Source organism: Pongo pygmaeus, chromosome 1 (assembly GCF_028885625.2).
Source record: "Pongo pygmaeus isolate AG05252 chromosome 1, NHGRI_mPonPyg2-v2.0_pri, whole genome shotgun sequence".
In the NCBI taxonomy this organism is placed as follows: Eukaryota; Metazoa; Chordata; class Mammalia; order Primates; family Hominidae; genus Pongo; species Pongo pygmaeus.
This window is the reverse complement of record NC_072373.2, coordinates 120,235,672-120,253,630: the sequence shown is the minus strand read 5'-3', so window position 1 is coordinate 120,253,630 and position 17,959 is coordinate 120,235,672. Positions and strand designations below refer to the sequence as shown.

The window sequence follows — 17,959 nt, the reverse complement described above, 5'->3', positions numbered from 1 at the left end:
CAATGGTGTGATCTCGGCTCACTGCAACCTCCACCTCCCGGGTTCAAGCGATTCTCCTGCCTCAGCCTCCTGAGTAGCTGGGATTACAGGCGCACACTACCACACCCGGCTAATTTTTTGTATTTTTAGTAGAGGCGGGGTTTCACTATGTTGGCCAGACTGGTCTCGAACTCCTGACCTCGTGATCTTCTGGCCTCTGCCTCACAAAGTGCTGGGATTACAGGCGTGAGCCACCAAGCCTGGCCAATAACTTTTAAATCACTAACATACAAATGTCTTTTGTTGTTAAAAAAAAAAAATCAAAACAATACCTAGCTAGACAGGATAAAAAATCAACAGCTTATATTCTATCGCCCTTTTGTCGGTACTGGGGTATGTTAACCGTGAGGCTTAGAACCTTGCTTCACAGCCCTGATCGTGCCTTTTGAGAATCTTTTACGTTCTGGGTATTCTGGTATGGAAGAGGAGAAAAACCGGCGCTGGGCAGCTCGCAATCCAGGAAAATAGGGAAGGATAAACCTGGAGCCCGTGCGTCCAGGTGCGCCTGGCTAGGGTTTCCGACGGCCGCGGTGTCTCGGTGGGGACCGGTCCCGGAGGCTTCGGCGAGAAGGACCCGGAGCCCCCCCGCGGCGGAACTAACCACGGAGGCCTCTGGTCCCTTTAAGGTGCCCGGCGAGCGGAGAAACGGAGCAGAGGGGGCGGGAGGAGGGTTCGGGAGCGCACGCCACGTGACTCGGCGGCCAAGTTCGCTGCGAGTTTGACAGAAGTTTGAATCGGACTCGGGGGCTTTCTGCTGCCGGCGGGGCACCGCGGCGGCCGCAGCCTCTGAGAGCACGAACAGCAGCGCCCCCGCGTCCCAGCCAGCCAGCCAGCCAGCCTGGACTCCGGCCCACCGACGGCCGCTCGCGCTCCGGCCCCGCTCGCCTGCTCTGCCCCGGACCTGCAGCTCCCCGCTCCCCCGCGGTGTCCGCCGCCTCCCGGCCAGGGAGCCAAGCCCCCACGCCGCGCCCTGCGCTCGCCGCGCCAGCATGTCCTCTACCGAGAGCGCCGGCCGCACGGCGGACAAGTCGCCGCGCCAGCAGGTAGTCCCTGCGCGCCCCGGACTCTCTCACCCGCCCCTCTCCACCTAGATGGGGGGCTGCACCCTTATCCCACCCCTGGACCGCGTGTGAGTGGGGCAAGGGGACCAGCGCCTTCCCAGGGCTCCCCACCGCCCTGACCCCCTGGCCGGCTGTGTCTCCGCAGGTGGACCGCCTACTCGTGGGGCTGCGCTGGCGGCGGCTGGAGGAGCCGCTGGGCTTCATCAAAGTTCTCCAGTGGGTGAGTCGCTGCCCCGGCCCCGGGCTATTTCGGGAGCCTGGGCTGTGACGCTGACCTGAAGCAATGGAGCCAGGGTGGGGGCTGGGGAGGTGCTGCGGCCGGGCCACGGCGGAAGGGTGGGGGGCGGCGACAGGTGGGCGGGGGAGGGGCGGGCTGGGGCTGCTTCTCCGGACTTAGTGGCAGGAGGGTGAAGAGCGAGGCATGCGGAGTCCCGGATTCGGTCCTTCTATGTGCAAGGAGCCTTTGCCCAGGGCGCTCACATTTCACCCGGGCGAGAGGACCCGGGTGTAACCTTTCCAGAACTCTGATCCTGCACATACCACTCCTTGGTGATGGGAGGGGGGAGAAGGACGAGGGGGACGAGGTCCGCTCTTCACCAAGAGGGAAGCCGCGGAGGGCAAAGGAGGGAAGGAAGCAGGCGATGGAAACCGTCCTGCCCCCAAACCCATCAGGGCCTGGATGATCCTGCAGGTACTGGGCTCAGGGGACAGGCTCTCGGCTCGCCGTTCCCTGTTGAGGTCACTGGAGTAATCTGAGTTCCTGTAAATGAGTGAGGGAGTGGATGAATGAATGAACGGAGCTTGTGGTTCTATGATTAAATAAAAGAAAAGAATAAGAATAAAAATCACGGCATGGCTAAAATGTGGCATGTAGAATAAAATGGAACACTGATCTGAGAAGCTGGGGCCCTGGGATCCAGACCTAGACCGGCCTTTTCCAGCTATGTCACCTGGGCAATTCATTTCTCTGGACTTCAATTTCCAACACTAGTCAGATGTTGATCAGAACCTTCCTAGGGTCTCCTTATGCTCTAAATAGGTTGGTGTGCCAGAATATGGCCCTAGATTAGACTTACTTTGTGACCTTGAAAAAGTCACTTGCTCAGGTCCTCAGTTTCCCCTGTTACAGTCTAGTGGAAATACTATCTTGCTTCACTAGGCCAGTGCCTAAGGCCTCCTGGGTATAAATTAGGAATGTGCACAGGTGCAGTCAATTTCTCAAATCATAAAGACTTGTAGGGGGCATTTAGTGCACTATGGTGTGTGGATAACTTAATTAATGTGCTCTCAGTACAGAATTCAGCTAGGGAATAAGTTACCATTAATACTGAGGAGGACTGAGTTCTACAGGGCTTTGGAGACAAGAATTAGCACTGTGACACCAATTCTTAAATCATGGTTTGGATGAGAATAATCAAATCTGGAACCCAGGGGCAAAAGTGCATTTGGGATTATCAGGCCAGCCTGGGAGCTCCCAAGTGCAAACTCTGGGACCTGGTGGGGACTCTCCACCTTTCTCACTGCCTCAAGAGTGGTTAGACCAATTGCTGATTGAGCTCTTTTGCCTTTGGCCCCTTCCCTGTTCTGATCCACCACTCAAGTGCCAGAGGGAGCCATATAAAAATGATATTAAGGCTCTGAGTGACTGGCATCCAGAACTGGAAGAGCCATTATAAGCAATCCAGAGGAGTGGAACCTGAAATGTAAGAGAACAATTTTACCATTAAATTAGACAAATGGATCCAATAGAATTTGAGACAGACTGTCAAAGGTAAGGGAAACAATGAGGTTATTAGACCATGGACCCCTCTCCCTTGGAGGGATTCTGAAAAGCTTCCTTCTTCAATCCTGCCATCCTTCCCTCCACCCAGCACTCCAAATACCCACAACATTTCTGTAAAGTCTGCACAAAGCAATGCCCAGGGAAATGATCCAGTCTTGGGGTCAGCACTAATGCCCTAGGAATTAAGATCTGGTAGACTTTTATGATCTTCAAGTACTTAGAAAGGGGGTTGTGCAAAACAGAGACCGTTTTCTCTCAGAATGCTAAAGCCTGGGCCCTGGGCTAGACTCTGAATTCAGACTTCATTCACAGGGTAACATCACAAAGAAACGTGCTTTGCTTTTATTGCCATCCCAGGTAGCCTGAATTCGGGGCGCCAGTTTCACTTGCTTTGAAGCGCTGCAGATGAGGTAACATAAAAAGTACACAGGCACCAGCACCAGAAATGACAGTGGAAATGTCATTTGAGTTTTTCACTCATTTCCTGTTTGGAGGGATCAAATGCTCCTGACTGGAGAAGGAAAAAAGAAAACACAAAGCTTGCAGTTATTGTAATGGTAATTGAGAACTTTTGTTGTCATTATTACCAAAAAGCAGAGATTTTACTGGAATCTTTGTGAAAAGAAAGTAATGTTATACTTTTATTTGTCAGGAGCTTATCTTAGAGTGTTTATTTTTAAATTGAGAAATCAACTAATCTCACTCACCTCAATTCCAATTCTGGAGTCTCACTAAGTCTATACTAAGCTAGCAAAAATAACCTGGACATAGACCAATTATTGAAGAACTAGTTTTTTTTAAAAAAGAAAAGGACATCAAATCATAGGAGTTCAAGATAAAAAAGAAAAGATGTATCTTAAAAAAAAATTTCTTTTTAAGAAAAAGACACTTTGGGAGGCTGAGGTGGGAGGATTGCTTGAGCCCAGGAGTTTGACACAAGCCTGGGCAATAAGGGGAGATCTCGTCTCTATAAAAAAATAAAATTAGTTGGGTGTGATGACACATGATTGTGGTCCCAGCTCCTTGGGAGGCTGAGGCTGGAGGATCATTGAGCCCAGGAGGTCGAGGCTGCAATGAGCTGCACACTCCAGCCTGAGTGACAGAACTAGACCTTGTCTCAAAAAAAAAAAAAAAAAAAAAAGGAAATAAAACAAAAGAAAAAGAAAGATAGAGACAGATTTTTGAGGTCAGATAGGCTTTGGTTTAAATTGAGTCCCCTCTGCTTTCTTGCTTTCTAGCTCTGGAACCTTGAGTAAGTAAATGCCAAATCTTTTTTTTTTTTTTTTTCCAGACAGGCTCTAAGATAGAGACTGGCTCTATCGCTGAGGCTGGAGTGCAGTGGTATGAGCACATCTCACTGCAGCCTCAATTTCCAAGCTCAGGCAATCCTCCCACCTCAGCCTCTCAAGTATCTGGGACCAAAGGCACATGCCACCATGCCCAGCTAAGTTGTAAAAAATTTTTGTAAACATCATGTCTTGCTATGCTACCCCAGCTGGCTTCGAGTTCCTGGGCTCAGGTGATATTCCCACCTCAGCCTCCAAAAGTGCTGAGATTACAGGCATGAGCCACCTTGCCTAAACAAAACAAAAAACAATGAGATAAGCGTGGGAGTAGGACCTGGGGAGAGAATTTGTCTTCCTTGTGCTGTGAGCTAACTGGTGATATTAGTGTCCTCAGGACTGTCACAGGATTATCACCAGCGAGCATGTCAGTGCCAAAGGGGAGCCTCATCCTTAAACTGGAAAGGTTATTCTGACATCGTTGCAAAAGAGATGCAGAAGCAGGAGGAGGCGGAGGGCAGAAAATGACCATCGCTGTCCCAGCAATGGAGGTCCAAGAGGAGAAAGGCTGGTTAGCACCAGAATGCTAGAACTCCCCCTTGTCTCAGGGCCTCTGCCTCTCCTTGGCTGCTCTTTATAACCAGTTTGCTCATCTCGGAGCCTTGTGCTTGGTGACGGGGTGATTTCAGTTCTTTCCCTCTCTTCTCTGTGTCTCAGTCACTTGGCACAGTTAGGGAAGAAAGCAAATCTGGAGTGGAAAGATGGTGGGTTAGGAGACATGGAGGGGGTTGGGAGAAAGTGTCTTTCTGAGCTTCTGCACCCCAAGGCACAGAGCTACTCCTTCCCTCCTTGTAATCCTCAACACACATGGTAGAGATCTCTTCTTTAGCCTTAATAACTCTGGGATGCAGTGTTTGTTTTTATTATTTTTTGTTTGTTTGTTTTAATATGACGCTCCTTTCTTGATGTGAATTCTCAAGAGCAGGAGATAGGTCTTATTCGTCTTCACATCTCCAGCACCTGGCACAAGGTAGATGCTCAATCAGTGTTGAGTTAATGAGCAAATGAAATGGAAAGAGCACTGCACAGGGAATCAGGAGATGTGCATTCTAAGCCTGGCTCTCACATCAACTAAATGTGACTTTGGGAAAGTGACTTAATCTTTTGGGGCTTCACATTCCCCCTCTGTGACATGAGATGATTGGGCGTGAGAATCTTTGAGGTCCCTTTTGTTCTGCTGTTTTGTGAACCTGTGATTCCCCTCAGATGTTCTCATTTTGCTCTGGTACCATCCAACTGTATAGTGTTCAGATTTAAACATATATTTTGGTAAATAAAAAATTATCATGTAAGATCCCTGACTTGAAAAGAATCAGAATACAATAAATACTAAAGTTATTGTGGGTGTATTTTGCCCTCTGAGGAATCCGAAAGCAGGATTCAGGATTGTCAGAACCTCAGGACCATCATTTAGACACAGCAGAACTTTTGGTAATAATGGAAAAGTTTTAGAATCTGTGCTCTCTAAGATAGTACCTGCTAGCCACATGAGGCTATTGGGCACTTGAAATGTGCCTAGTGTGACTGAACTGAATTTTTTTTTTTTTTAGTAGAGATGGCATTTTGCGGTGTTGGCCAGGCTGGTCTCAAACTCCTGACCTCAAGTGATTCGCCTGCCTTGGCCTCCTAAAGTGCTGGGATTACAGGCATGAGCCACCACACCCGGCCTGAACTTTTTTGTTGTTGTTTGATCCAGTCTCACTCTGTCACCCAGGCTGGAGTACAGTGGCGTGATCATAGTTCATTGCAGCCTTGAACCCCTGGGCTCAGGTGATCCACACACTTCAGCAGCTGGGACTACAGGCATGTACCACATGCCCGGCTATTTTTTTTTTTTTTTTTTTTTTTGGTAGAGATGGGGTCTTGCTATGATACCCAGGCTGGTCTTGAACTCCTGGCCTCAAGTGATCCTCCCACCTTGCTTCCCAAAGTGTTGGGATTACAGGTCTGAGACACTGCACCTGGCTTGAATCTTTTATTTAATTTAATTTTGATTAACTTAAACTTAAATAATCAAGCTTGGCTAAGGGCTACTGTTTTGGATAGTGCAGCTCTAGAGTATGAGCCCCATGAGGACAGAGATTTTGTTTTTCTTTTTCTTTTTTTGAGATAGGGTCTCGCTCTGTCACCCAGGCTGGTGTCCAGTGTTGTGATCATGTAGCTTTGACCTCCTGGGCTCAAGAGATCTTCCTACATCAGCCTCCAGAGTAACTGGGACCACAGATGTGCACCACCACACCTGGCTAATTTTTCTTGGCTAAATAAAAAGTTGGCTAGTCTCAAACTCCTGGGCTCAAGTGATCCTCCCACCTCAGCCTCCCAGAGTGCTGGGATTACAGGCATGAACCACCATGCTTGGCCTTTTTTCTCTTTTGTTCACTGCTAGGTAATAGTGCCTAGAACCGTGCATAGTAGGCACTGTACATGCTAGGCACAGTACATGCTCTTAAATTTTATCTTTCTATAGATGCTCAGGAGTGCCCTTCAGGAGAGTGCTGGTGAAAAGAAGGCTCCACAACTGACCATTCACTGCCCCCAAGTTTTGAGTACCTACTTTCTTTTTCTTTACTTTTTTTTTTTTTTTGAGATGGGGGTCTTGTTCTGTTGCCCAGCCTGGAGTGCAGTGGCATGATCATAGCTCACTGCAGCCTTGAACTCCTGGGCTCAAGTGATTCCTCCACATCAGCCTCCTGAGTAGCTGGGACTATTAGCAGGCACCACCATGCCCGGCTAATTTTTTGTTTGTAGCTTCTGTAGGGGAGGGTCTTGCTATGTTGCCTATATGTTGCTAGTCTCAAATTCCTGGGCTCAAGCCATTCTCCTGCTTGGCCTCCCAAACTGCTGGGATTACAGCTGTGAGCCACCATGCCCGGCCCCTGCTTTCTTAAGGAACCTATAAGGAGCCATTCACTGACTAACTCCCAATGGGTAAAAATATTTCCAATTGTGCTGCTCTTCCCAGAATGTGACACCCTAATCACGTCCAGTTCTGGGCACCAGAAGCTAAGAGGAATAAAGAAACTTCTAAGAGGAATCAGATGGCCACAGAACTGACAAAAGATTAGCAAATTCCTGTGAGGAAGAGTTAGAGAAGTTCCACTATTACAATGGTGAGGCCACTTTGAGTAAGTAAAGGGTAATGATGCAGAGGCTTCGAGTGACTCTTCTCTACCTCTGTGAAGAAGGCAGGCAGACAGGGCTCTACTGCAGTCTCCATCATTTAATTCAGCAGAGGAGGGTATTTAGGCATTGGAGGGAGGTTTTACTGTCTTCTTTCCCAGATATCTTTAAACATGGAGACAATTCTCATTTGTCTGGAATAAACCTCCTGAAAACAGAGAGGTGCCCATTATTTGGAGAGAGATCAATGGCTCCAGCATGGAGATCTGCAAGGCCAGGCGCTGCAAGCCGGGGGCAGTGGCACTGGACACCTCGCAGGGGCAAAGAACAGCTGTTGGCAAGCCCAGCCAAGAGTACACTGACAGCGTTACTCTCAGAGAGTGAGAGTTCCAGGGCTGGAAAGGGCCTGTAGATTATCTACTCCAAACCCCTCCATTTAAGATGAGGAAACAGGCTGGGCACGATGGCTCATGCCTGTAATCCCAGCACTTTGGGAGGCTGAGGCGGGTGGATCACAAGGTCAGGAGACCGAGACCATCCTGGCTAACACGGTGAAAACCCATCTCTACTAAAAAAAATACAAAAAATTAGCTGGGCATGGTGGCAGGTGCCTGTAGTCCCAGCTATCCAACAGGCTGAGGCAGGAGAATGGCGTGAACCCAGGAGGTGCAGCTTGCAGTAAGCCAAGATCGCGCCACTACACTCCAGCCTGGGCGACAGAGCAAGACTCCGTCTTAAAAAAAAAAAAAAAAAGAGGAAACAGACTCAGAGAGCAGAGTGACTTATCAGAGCTCACCTGGCTAATTAGTGACAGAACCAGGTCTGGAACCTAGGTTTCCATACTCCTAGTTCAGGTCTCCTTTCACTCCATAATGCTAACAAGCATTGGCAAAATAAAGTGCATATAGCTTCTATTCTAGACTCTGGATGCAGGGCTGACATATAGATCAGCTGTCTTCCAAGTGCTTAATGTCCAAGACACCGAGTCTCGAAGAAACATACAGAAAGTGAACAATTAAGAGAATAAGCTCATTGCTTAATAAGAACATGACATTGTGTACAAGTCAAAGGTAAGTGCACAGGAAACCAAATCTGCGCAGATGATGTGGAGGATAAGACATTTCAATTTCTCACCTCCTCTTCTTTTTTTTTTTCCTTTTTTTTTTTTTGGCAGTGGGCGGGAGAGGGACAAGGTATCACTCTGTTGCCAGGCTGGAGTGTTGCCAGGCTGGAGTGCAGTGGCACGATCTCAGCTCGCCGCAACCTCCACCTCCCGGGTTCGAGTGATTCTCCTGCCTCAGCCTCCCAAGTAGCTGAGATTACAGGCGTGCGACACTCTACCGCCAGGCTGATTTTTGTATTTTTAGTAGATACGGGTTTTTACCATGTTGGCCAGGCTGGTCTCAAACTCCTGACCTCAAATGATCCACCCACCTCAGCCTCCCAAAGTGCTGGGATTACAGGTGTGAGCCACCACACCTGGCCTCTCGTCTCCTTTTCTAACCAAAGTGTGTTTCCCAGAAAGAAATTTGAAAATCATAGGATGAGGAAATTTTATTTCACTCGAGAGAGAAGGTGTAGTAAAATGTGAGGAAAGGTGGAGAAGAAAACAATTCGAGTGACCTGAGACACCTCTGGATCTTAACACTGAGAAATGGCAGCATCAACAGATGACAAAGGGAAATACCAGTGGGGAAACAGTGGAGACTGATAAGGCAAGTGGAGGGTACTTTTCTCTGGGCTTGAGCCAAGATTGTCACATTGGCCTAGCCAGCACTATTGCTAGAAGGCCATGTGCCTTTTGGGGAAGAGGAATTAGGCTGTCAGTACTATGGGACAGCAGTATGGCCCATCTGGAAGCTGGCCCCTCCAGCTATACCTCCACCAAGGCAGGAAGCCACTGGAAGTTAGCAAATAGGAAACAAGATTAGATGACTAGTTCAAAGGAGAAATGAAAAGCGTTCTAGGCATGTCTGATCTAGGTTGATGCAGGGGAATCTTTCTGAGTATGTCTCTCCCTTGGGAAGGAAATTCAAGTCTATCTGTAAGCTAGAAGTTTCCTAAAGTCTGAATTGCAGAGGTTTTGTGTTAGTCATCTTAAGGAGGCTACCTGTGGTCCCCAAGTCATGCCCAATGGAGAGATCTGGCAACTGTCCATTTCCTGCCTCTTCATCCCCCTTGCAGACACCACTCAGTCAACCTTATTCGTTTGGCTATTTGGTCCAGCAGCCTGAGGCTGGAAGACAAATGGAAGCCATGGGTTTCTACCTAGGAAGAACTTGATTAAAGGGGATCATCACTCTCCCCTACTCCTGCACTTAATGTCTGCACCTGCGGGGAGTCACAGTTAGTTCTTGACTTTGGCCAGTTGAGGCGCTCTGACTCTCAAAGAGGCTTCACTCTCTCTCAGCTCTTTGCTATTTTCGCCTTCGGGTCCTGTGGCTCCTACAGCGGGGAGACAGGAGCAATGGTTCGCTGCAACAACGAAGCCAAGGACGTGAGCTCCATCATCGTTGCATTTGGCTATCCCTTCAGGTGAGCAAGAATTGGTTCCAACCCAGCACATCGTCTCTCACTTGATTGGCAGGACCTGCTTGGTCTCTTCCTCCTCCAGAAACCTAAAAACCATTAGTTGTGTGCCACTCCAGATTCAAATAGAATGATAAAACTTAGATCCTTTCTGCTTTTTAGCAATTTCAGACACACTGACCAGAGCAAAACGTAAGGGAAATACAGATTGATCACTGTTATAATAATGTTCCAGTCCATAGACAACCCATGGCAGGTCATACCAGTTCATACAGAAAGAGCCAATGCAGTTTGGGATGGAGGCTTACAGGAACCTGGACAAGTTGGACAGGTCTCTCTGACCCTCAGTAGCCTCCTCTCTGCCTTGAAGGTAGGGAAGCTTATTAGTACTTACATCCTAAATAGTTGATGTGGGATCCTCAGCCAGTACGACCAGGATACAAGTGGGCAAACCTTGACAGGGAGGTAAAAGTGAACTCTTTTCTGGGTATTTGGGAGCTTAGGAATTAGGGAGCCCAAGTGTTCAGAGGAAAATGGGGATGGGGCTCACCTTTTCAGAAATTTCTAGTATCAGCACCCAAGTTATATTAACTGTCTCATATATAATAGGCTGTGTTTTTCTCTTTAATTTGTCCACTGTCTCATTGGAAAGCCCAATAAAGCCGGAGAATGGGTGATTCCAACCTTATCTTGGCCACTCTGGGTCTGCACTTTCCAGAGGCAGAATGAAGTTGATCTGCCTAGAGGTTTGGCTACCAGAAAGAGAAGAACTACACATATTGCAGTTGTGACCTAAAGGGCCCTGGAGACACTTGGGAATACATGGTCACCATGTCTAGGCAGGGTAGATGAGTGGGGTGGGCGGGGGAGCACCTGAGGGGAAGGTAGAGTTTTACTGGAAATTTCAGGGAAGTTCCCATCTTGACTGCAAGGTACCTTCCAGAAACTTTCCTCCCTACATGACCCCTTTCTTGGCTCTGTAAGAGTCCCCTGCTGAGAACTAATACAGGACTACTTCTGGGCCAGGGAGAGAGAGGATTGCCTCAGCTCAGGATGGCCTCCCCTGCCACCTGCAGGTTGCACCGGATCCAATATGAGATGCCCCTCTGCGATGAAGAGTCCAGCTCCAAGACCATGCACCTCATGGGGGATTTCTCTGCACCCGCTGAGTTCTTCGTGACCCTTGGCATCTTTTCCTTCTTCTACACCATGGCTGCCCTAGTTATCTACCTGCGCTTCCACAACCTCTACACAGAGAACAAACGCTTCCCGCTGGTGGTGAGTCAGCACAGGCCAGAAGGAATGGGGTGGAGAAACAGATGTTTGTGAGGGGGCTGAGGTCAGAACTGGAGCAGAGGACAAACATGGCGGCTTCCACCCCCATGGTGGAACCTCTGCCTCCATCAACCTCCCGTTGCTTGCTCCTGTTCACAGGGGGCACAATAGCACCATATACAAGCAGGCTCTGGAGTTAGACTGCCTGGGTTCAGATCCCAGCATGGTCCCTTACTTGCTGTGTGATTTTGGACAAGTTAAATAACCTCTCTAAATCGCAGTTTCCTTAACTGTAAAATGGGGATAAAATAATAACTGCCTCATAGTTTTGTGTGTGTATGTGAAAAAATGAGAATGCATGTATCTAGTACATAGTCTCAATAAGCATTAGCGACTATTAATATTATTCCTCTTTACTCTCTTCCTATCCCAGGCATGCAAGGCGGAAGGGGTGCCTAAAGGGACCCCATTTGCGTCCTGCAGTCTGCCACTTGTATCTGAGCAATGGTGATCAAAGAAAAAGCTGGGAGGGAAGAGTGGGGAATTTAGGCTCCACTTGGGATGAGTGGGTTTTGGGGTAAGGCTGACCAACAGATGCCTTGGTACATTGTAGCCAGATCTTAGATCTGAGGGCATTAGCAGGGGCAGCCTGAGTGGCAGGACTCTTTTGGGGGCAGTGAACAGATGCCTCAGGACCACCTGGGTTCTAGGTGTTGGGTAGGATGGGAAGAGGCAACTGTCCTGGCACCCTGGGATTGCCAGTATCATGGCAAGAGGAAAAGAAGCAAGGGAATCATGGGGCCTTTCTGAGTGTATTTCCCATCCCTCTGCTCCTCCCAGGACTTCTGTGTGACTGTCTCCTTCACCTTCTTCTGGCTGGTAGCTGCAGCTGCCTGGGGCAAGGGCCTGACTGATGTCAAGGGAGCCACACGACCATCCAGCTTGACAGCAGCTATGTCCGTGTGCCATGGAGAAGAAGCAGTGTGCAGTGCCGGGGCCACGCCCTCCATGGGCCTGGCCAACATCTCTGTGGTGAGACCTGTGGCCACTGCGGGAAGCAGCACCAGCCCTGCTGCCCAGGCCTGTCCCAGCTAGCAGGTCCTGAAAGGAAAGAGAGGGTGTCCCAGAGCTGGTGTCCCCTGCACCTGGAGCTGGTGCCCTCACTGCGCTTCATGCTGGCTGCTGCCTCCTGGCTGACCCTGAGAAGACATTTTGGGATGAGGGGAACCCAAAAGCCACTTAGCCTTCTGTTCCTTCCTCCTTCTGCACTCTGCCTCCAACTCCCTTCTCGTTTCCCTACCTCTAGGCACGCTCTCTATGATGTCTCCCCTCCTCCTGCCTGTTCTACACAATGTGTGTGAGCACATAAAGGGGAGCCTGGGGCTGTCGCTGAGCTTGAAGCTGGGAGCAGACCCAACATGAGTGGGAAGGGGCTTACTGTCACTCAGCCCTCCAGCCTGGAAAGAGGCTTTGGAGCAGTGGTGGGTTAGCTGGATGCATATATATTTGGCCATCCCAGTTGTTAGAATGTTGAAATATGTCCATATCCATTGGTAAAGAGCTGAGGTCTTGAGCTTCTCAAATGCTGCCCATCATCCCAGCCACCTCAGCCCTGCTCTGAAAATGACTTGTTCCCACAGCTGAAATGTTTAATGGCTGGCACACCAGGAACACACATCTGGAACTTGCTGGAACCCTGCTGATGGTTCCCCCCAAACAAATTTTATTGTAAAAATGTTCACAGATACAACAAAGTTGAAAGAATTTTACAGTGAACACCCATGCACTCACCACCTAGACTGTGCCATTAACTTTTTACTAGACTTGCTTTATCACATATTTATTCACTTCTTCATCCATCAATCCGTCTTGTTTTTAGTGCATTTCAAAGATAATTTGGGACATCAGTACACTTCCCTTTAAGTACTTCCTGCTGTGAGGCTTTAAAAATATGTTGAATAACTATTTGAATATAGCCCTGGCTAGGTGCCTGATCATAGGGAAGGAGTACCTTGGACAGCTCCTGCCACACCTACCTGGCGGAAGATGCTCTGAACAGGGCCTCACATGTGCTGCGGGAGGCGCCCCAGGGCTGACTCTTGCTTGGCTCCTTGCTATGCTTTGCACGATGCTCCTCTAAAGGGCCAGATTCTGCTAGTGACCAAGCTACAGCTTGGGTGCATGGTGAGGACAGAATTAGACACTTTCACCTAGGATTCCCTAAACAGTTGATGGCCCTGAGCCCTGCCTCTATACCGAGCTCTCTGTCTTAGTCTTTCTAGTCCTCTGCTTCTTCCCCGCACAACCCCCCACCCCCACTGCAATAGGAACTCCCCCTCCCTGTTCCCACAATGACCCCCTGACTATTCTCACAAATTCCCCTGATGTCTTTGCAGCTCTTTGGCTTTATCAACTTCTTCCTGTGGGCCGGGAACTGTTGGTTTGTGTTCAAGGAGACCCCGTGGCATGGACAGGGCCAGGGCCAGGACCAGGACCAGGACCAGGACCAGGACCAGGGCCAGGGTCCCAGCCAGGAGAGTGCAGCTGAGCAGGGAGCAGTGGAGAAGCAGTAAGCAGCCCCCCACCTGGCTACTCCCGAACTGGACAGCACCTCTTCAACCACCTCCGGCTTCCAGGACCTTTCTCTTCCTCCTCCTCCAATTCCCCTCCCCCATCATTCTGGTCTTTGAGCTTTGAGACGATGGGCAGGCATCAGCTGTTGGAAACCTGGGCAGCCCTCTCAGTGGCTTCCTATCCTCCTTCTTGCTGGAGCCATGAATGGCAGGAGCTCAGTGCTTCTTGTCCAGTGCCTGGACCCAGGTATCTTACTTGGGGTCTTACTTGTACCCTTACAGTCTCTGAGAACCAGCCTCTGCTGCAGGTGAGGGTTGGGGGCAGGAAACCAGTGCTCTGAGACTGGTTCCTAGCAGCCACCTTTCTGTCAACCTGTCCGGCTTCAACAATATTAGGGGGAAGGGAAATCAGCTAGTAGCCTTCCCCTCTGGTCCCTTGTGTGGAGGCCCCAATAGTGGTCTGGCGACCCCTCCTCAGTGGCTGTCATCTAGTCCCTGCATCTGATCTCCAGTCATCCCACGACTCAGTGTGCCTTCCACTGTCTTCTCTGGCCTCTGCCTGCCCACAGAATCCACCATGTGTGAACCAGAGAGGTCCACCAGCCTAGAAAACAGCCCTTCAGAGGGTCCTGATGAGGCCTGCCTGGACTCAGCTGGGAGCAGGATAAGTTGCAACTGAGTTGCAGCTTCAAGAAAGTAAAGCCAGTAAACTTGCTGGCAGAATCAATTTCTTCTATCCCCTCAATCCTCCCACCCACCAGGCTGGGGCACTTTCCACCAACACTCTAAACTCTACTTTAGAAATGCCCTATCTTCCTCCCTGTCGTCCTTCTTGGTCTCACACTTGGGACTCAAAAACGTGGAGTCAGGACCTGCCTCCTAATCCCCTTACTTCTCTGTCCATCTCCTTTCCCCAGCATCGTGCATCTGAGGCATTTGAGATCCTTTTTGAAGTCTGTCCAGGCCTTCCTTTTATTCCTGTGGGGCCAGACAGGGGCTTAGGAAGGGCCAAAGGACCATCATGAGGCTAAGTTGCCCCAGAGCCCCAGGATGGATGGGCCCATTTTTTTCCTTATTCCCTGCTCAGTTTTTCCCCATTCCCTGCTCAGTTGTTCCCCCTGCTCCTTCTCTAGTCCTTCTTTCATATTTCTCCTTCTCATCTTGAAAACAGGATGTTCCCTCTCCCCTTGCCGTCCCATTTCTCCCGTGTCCTTATTTCTCCCAGTCTCTATCCCCTCCCAAGTCCAGGGCAGGCCGATGCTATTGGTGCTTCTTCACTTTGGGACCCAGTTCCATATTTGTCTTTAGTGTATATCCTCCTCCTGATACCTCCTTCAGTCCCTCTCTGGGCCCCAAGGCTGAGAATCAGTGTTAACTGGGTAAGGATCATTTGCTTCCTACCCAGCTCAATCTGCCTGGCCATAGGGCTTCCCAGGGAAGGAAGAAGAGGGAAGAATCCAACTACTTTCCAATCCAGTGCCAATTGGCCCACTAAGCATCCTAAAGGTGAATGTGCCCTATGCCAATCTCTCCTCAGGACTGAGTCAACCCCCTTCAACCTCCTCACCTCTCTAAACACCATCCATAGTAACATGTGCATTACTGGGGTACCTAGGAGTCAGGACTTTTGACTTCAGGCCAGTCATTTCCTCCTGATGGGGAAAGGGTGAGATTTACATCCCCAAATGCTTGAGTCCCTCAGTGAAAGAATTAGCTTTTGTTTGTTTGTTTAAGATTTTGGGGAAGAGATTTGAGGAGGAAAGAAAGGAGATGGGGTGAGAGGGTTTTTAAGTCTGAAACTCTCTGTCATGAGCTGTCCCCATGGTTACTCAAGGACAAGGGGGGACAGTTTTGCCTACAGCTCCAGAGACACAGAGAACAAAGGGGCGACCTTCATTTTTCTTCAAGCCGGCCTCTGTGGGGGTCTGTGAGCAGCTTCTACTGGATCTTTGTTTGGATTCTGTGTCTGTATTTATAATTTATTTGAAATGTGCTGGGTAGTGTTCTCATTTGGGGGCTGAAGTTAGCAACTGGGCCTTCAGCTAGGGAAAGCAGTTGCGGGCAGGGGGTGGGGAGAGATTATATTCACTCCTGCCAAGGACTCCCAGCCCAGAACTCTCTTTAGAACAAGGAAGGCTCGTTCTCTTTCTTCTCAAGAGGCTCTCTTGTTCTCCATCAGGAGAGCCTTGATTTAGGTTATGGCCTCACTCTCTATGGCCACCCTAAGAGGAAAGGCTACTTCATCTCATTACCTCCAGAGGGCTGGGTAGGGCCAAGTGCCTCATAGGACTCATGTTCTCTCCAACCAGGGCTGGCATCACTGCTTTGCAAAGTGGGGCCTGAGGTAGAAGAAGGTGTCTGGTTTCTCCAGCTGCTGTAGGAGGCTAATGGGCAGGGTACTTGCCCTTTGTCCCACTAGACTCTAACCCAGCGCCAGGGTGCCCACCTAGGACCTTTCCTGGACATGAGTTTCCTTCACTATCATAGTCATGAGTCTCCTACTTCTGGGATTGCAGATCAGGGGTGGGGGGAGAATGTTGCATGTTGTTTTCTGGTGCTTGTTATTATACATTTGAATAAACAGTGCTGCAAGTACTTGCCATGAAGGATCTGAGACTGGAGTCCTTCTGGGGATTTATTTTTTCTTCCTCTCCCTTGCTTTAAGTTCTTGAACGAATATCATGACTTTCACCAAGATATCATTCTACTGCTTTCCACTGTGCACCCCAAGCAACAAAGTCAGACTCTGTTGCTTGGGGTGCAGAGAGGAGAGCAGTTATTCCTAGCAGGCTCTGGTCTAGTGACATCTCCTCTTTTGGTGGCACCCAATTAGACCAAAGTAACTGGGACTCATTAGCAATTCTGGAGCAAACTCAAAAGGTGAGAGATAGTGGCTTCCACAAAGCTGTTTCCATTTGCTCTCCTACCATCTGTGACCCAAACAGGCTTCCTGTCAGGAGTTGAGGGCCATATGCTTCGCTTTCTTAACTATCAGCTTCTTGTTGAACAAACTTGTACCTCTATCCCTCTTCAGAGAGTCACACACTACATTTACATCCCCTAGAAAAATACCTTGGGTACAATTGAACATTTAATTTTTACCTGATTCCTGGATGCCCTAGGGATCATCTGTGGGTCTCAGGTTGAGATTCCCTGCCCTCAGAGATTATTCTTGAAGTACTTACACCTTCCCTGGATGAAAAGGAGAAGAAAATCTGAAGTCTTGCTCCCAAACTTGTTTTCCCCTTAGCTAAAGGGTCAAGCGTCGGGGTGAGGTGTGAGAGGTTAAGGAGGAAAAAGGATTAGTATTACTTTTTTAATGCGATGGGGAGGGGGGCGGGAAATGGAGTAGGCAGACTTTTGTCTCTTGATTGTGTGAGAGTGGGAAGAAATGTTATCAGCTGAGAAGATGAAAGAAATGGATGATTAAGGTACTTTCCAGACCTTAGCAAGGAAGATGACAGCTCTGATGAGAAATCTCCCTATGCCGAGGCTTCAGAAGCAGCCCTTCCAGCAGAGAAAGTATTCATTAGAAAAAGAAGGCAAAGTGATGGATGGAGTCAGGGTCCAGCCAGGGTTTGGGAAGAGGCTGTACAGGGTATCGATCGCAGTTCTCAAGAGAAGAGAGACGGATCAGCAGAGATGCTGCAAACACCAGCTGCCTCGGGGCCACCCCAGTTCCGGGGCTGGCTCTGGCTGGGAGACAGCCTTCTGTCATCGTGACAGGTGATCTTGGTCAGCTTGGCTAGGTCCCCTCAAATCCAGACAACGCCACGCCAAAACTCTGCTCTGCATCAGGGCAGCGTGGGTTTCCCACAGAGGAGGCACGACACGGGAGCCGAGGCCCTCCCCCACACCACCCCTGTGTCCTTCAGCACATCCTACAGACTCCCTCCCCTTGCCCTTCTGATTCACAGCGCCCACCTCCCTGCACCTACCCTATTCGATCTACAGGGGAGCGGAGTCGCTTCGTGGCCGCCAGCCCGGGAAGGGGCGCCAGCCAGCTGGCGGACGCACGGCTTAGAGGGGCGTCTGGGCAGAGAGAGGTTTGGGGCTGGGGAGAGGTGCAGTGAGCTTGGGAGAGTGGACTGGTAGCACAAATAATGTGCGCATAAGGGTTAGAAAAGGAGGTCCTGGAGCTTTGGTCTTCTATTTTCCCCCTGCAATTGTGCATTTCGGAGGGACTCTTGCTGCAAGCTCGGTAGGCAATAGCATCCGCTCCAAGACTACACTTCC

General features: G+C 49.6%; 1 protein-coding gene across 1 annotated transcript; it reads left to right on the top strand.

Moving 5' to 3' along the window:
- Positions 1-721: 721 nt before the first annotated feature.
- On the top strand, positions 722-16,325 carry SYPL2 (synaptophysin like 2). The gene is made up of 6 exons (XM_054463816.2): positions 722-1,082; positions 1,246-1,320; positions 9,757-9,881; positions 10,952-11,153; positions 11,991-12,182; positions 13,547-16,325. The coding sequence occupies exons 1-6, from the start codon at positions 1,029-1,031 to the stop codon at positions 13,721-13,723; spliced, it is 825 nt and encodes a 274-aa protein (XP_054319791.1). The 5' UTR covers positions 722-1,028; the 3' UTR covers positions 13,724-16,325.
- The last annotated feature ends 1,634 nt before the right edge of the window (positions 16,326-17,959 follow it).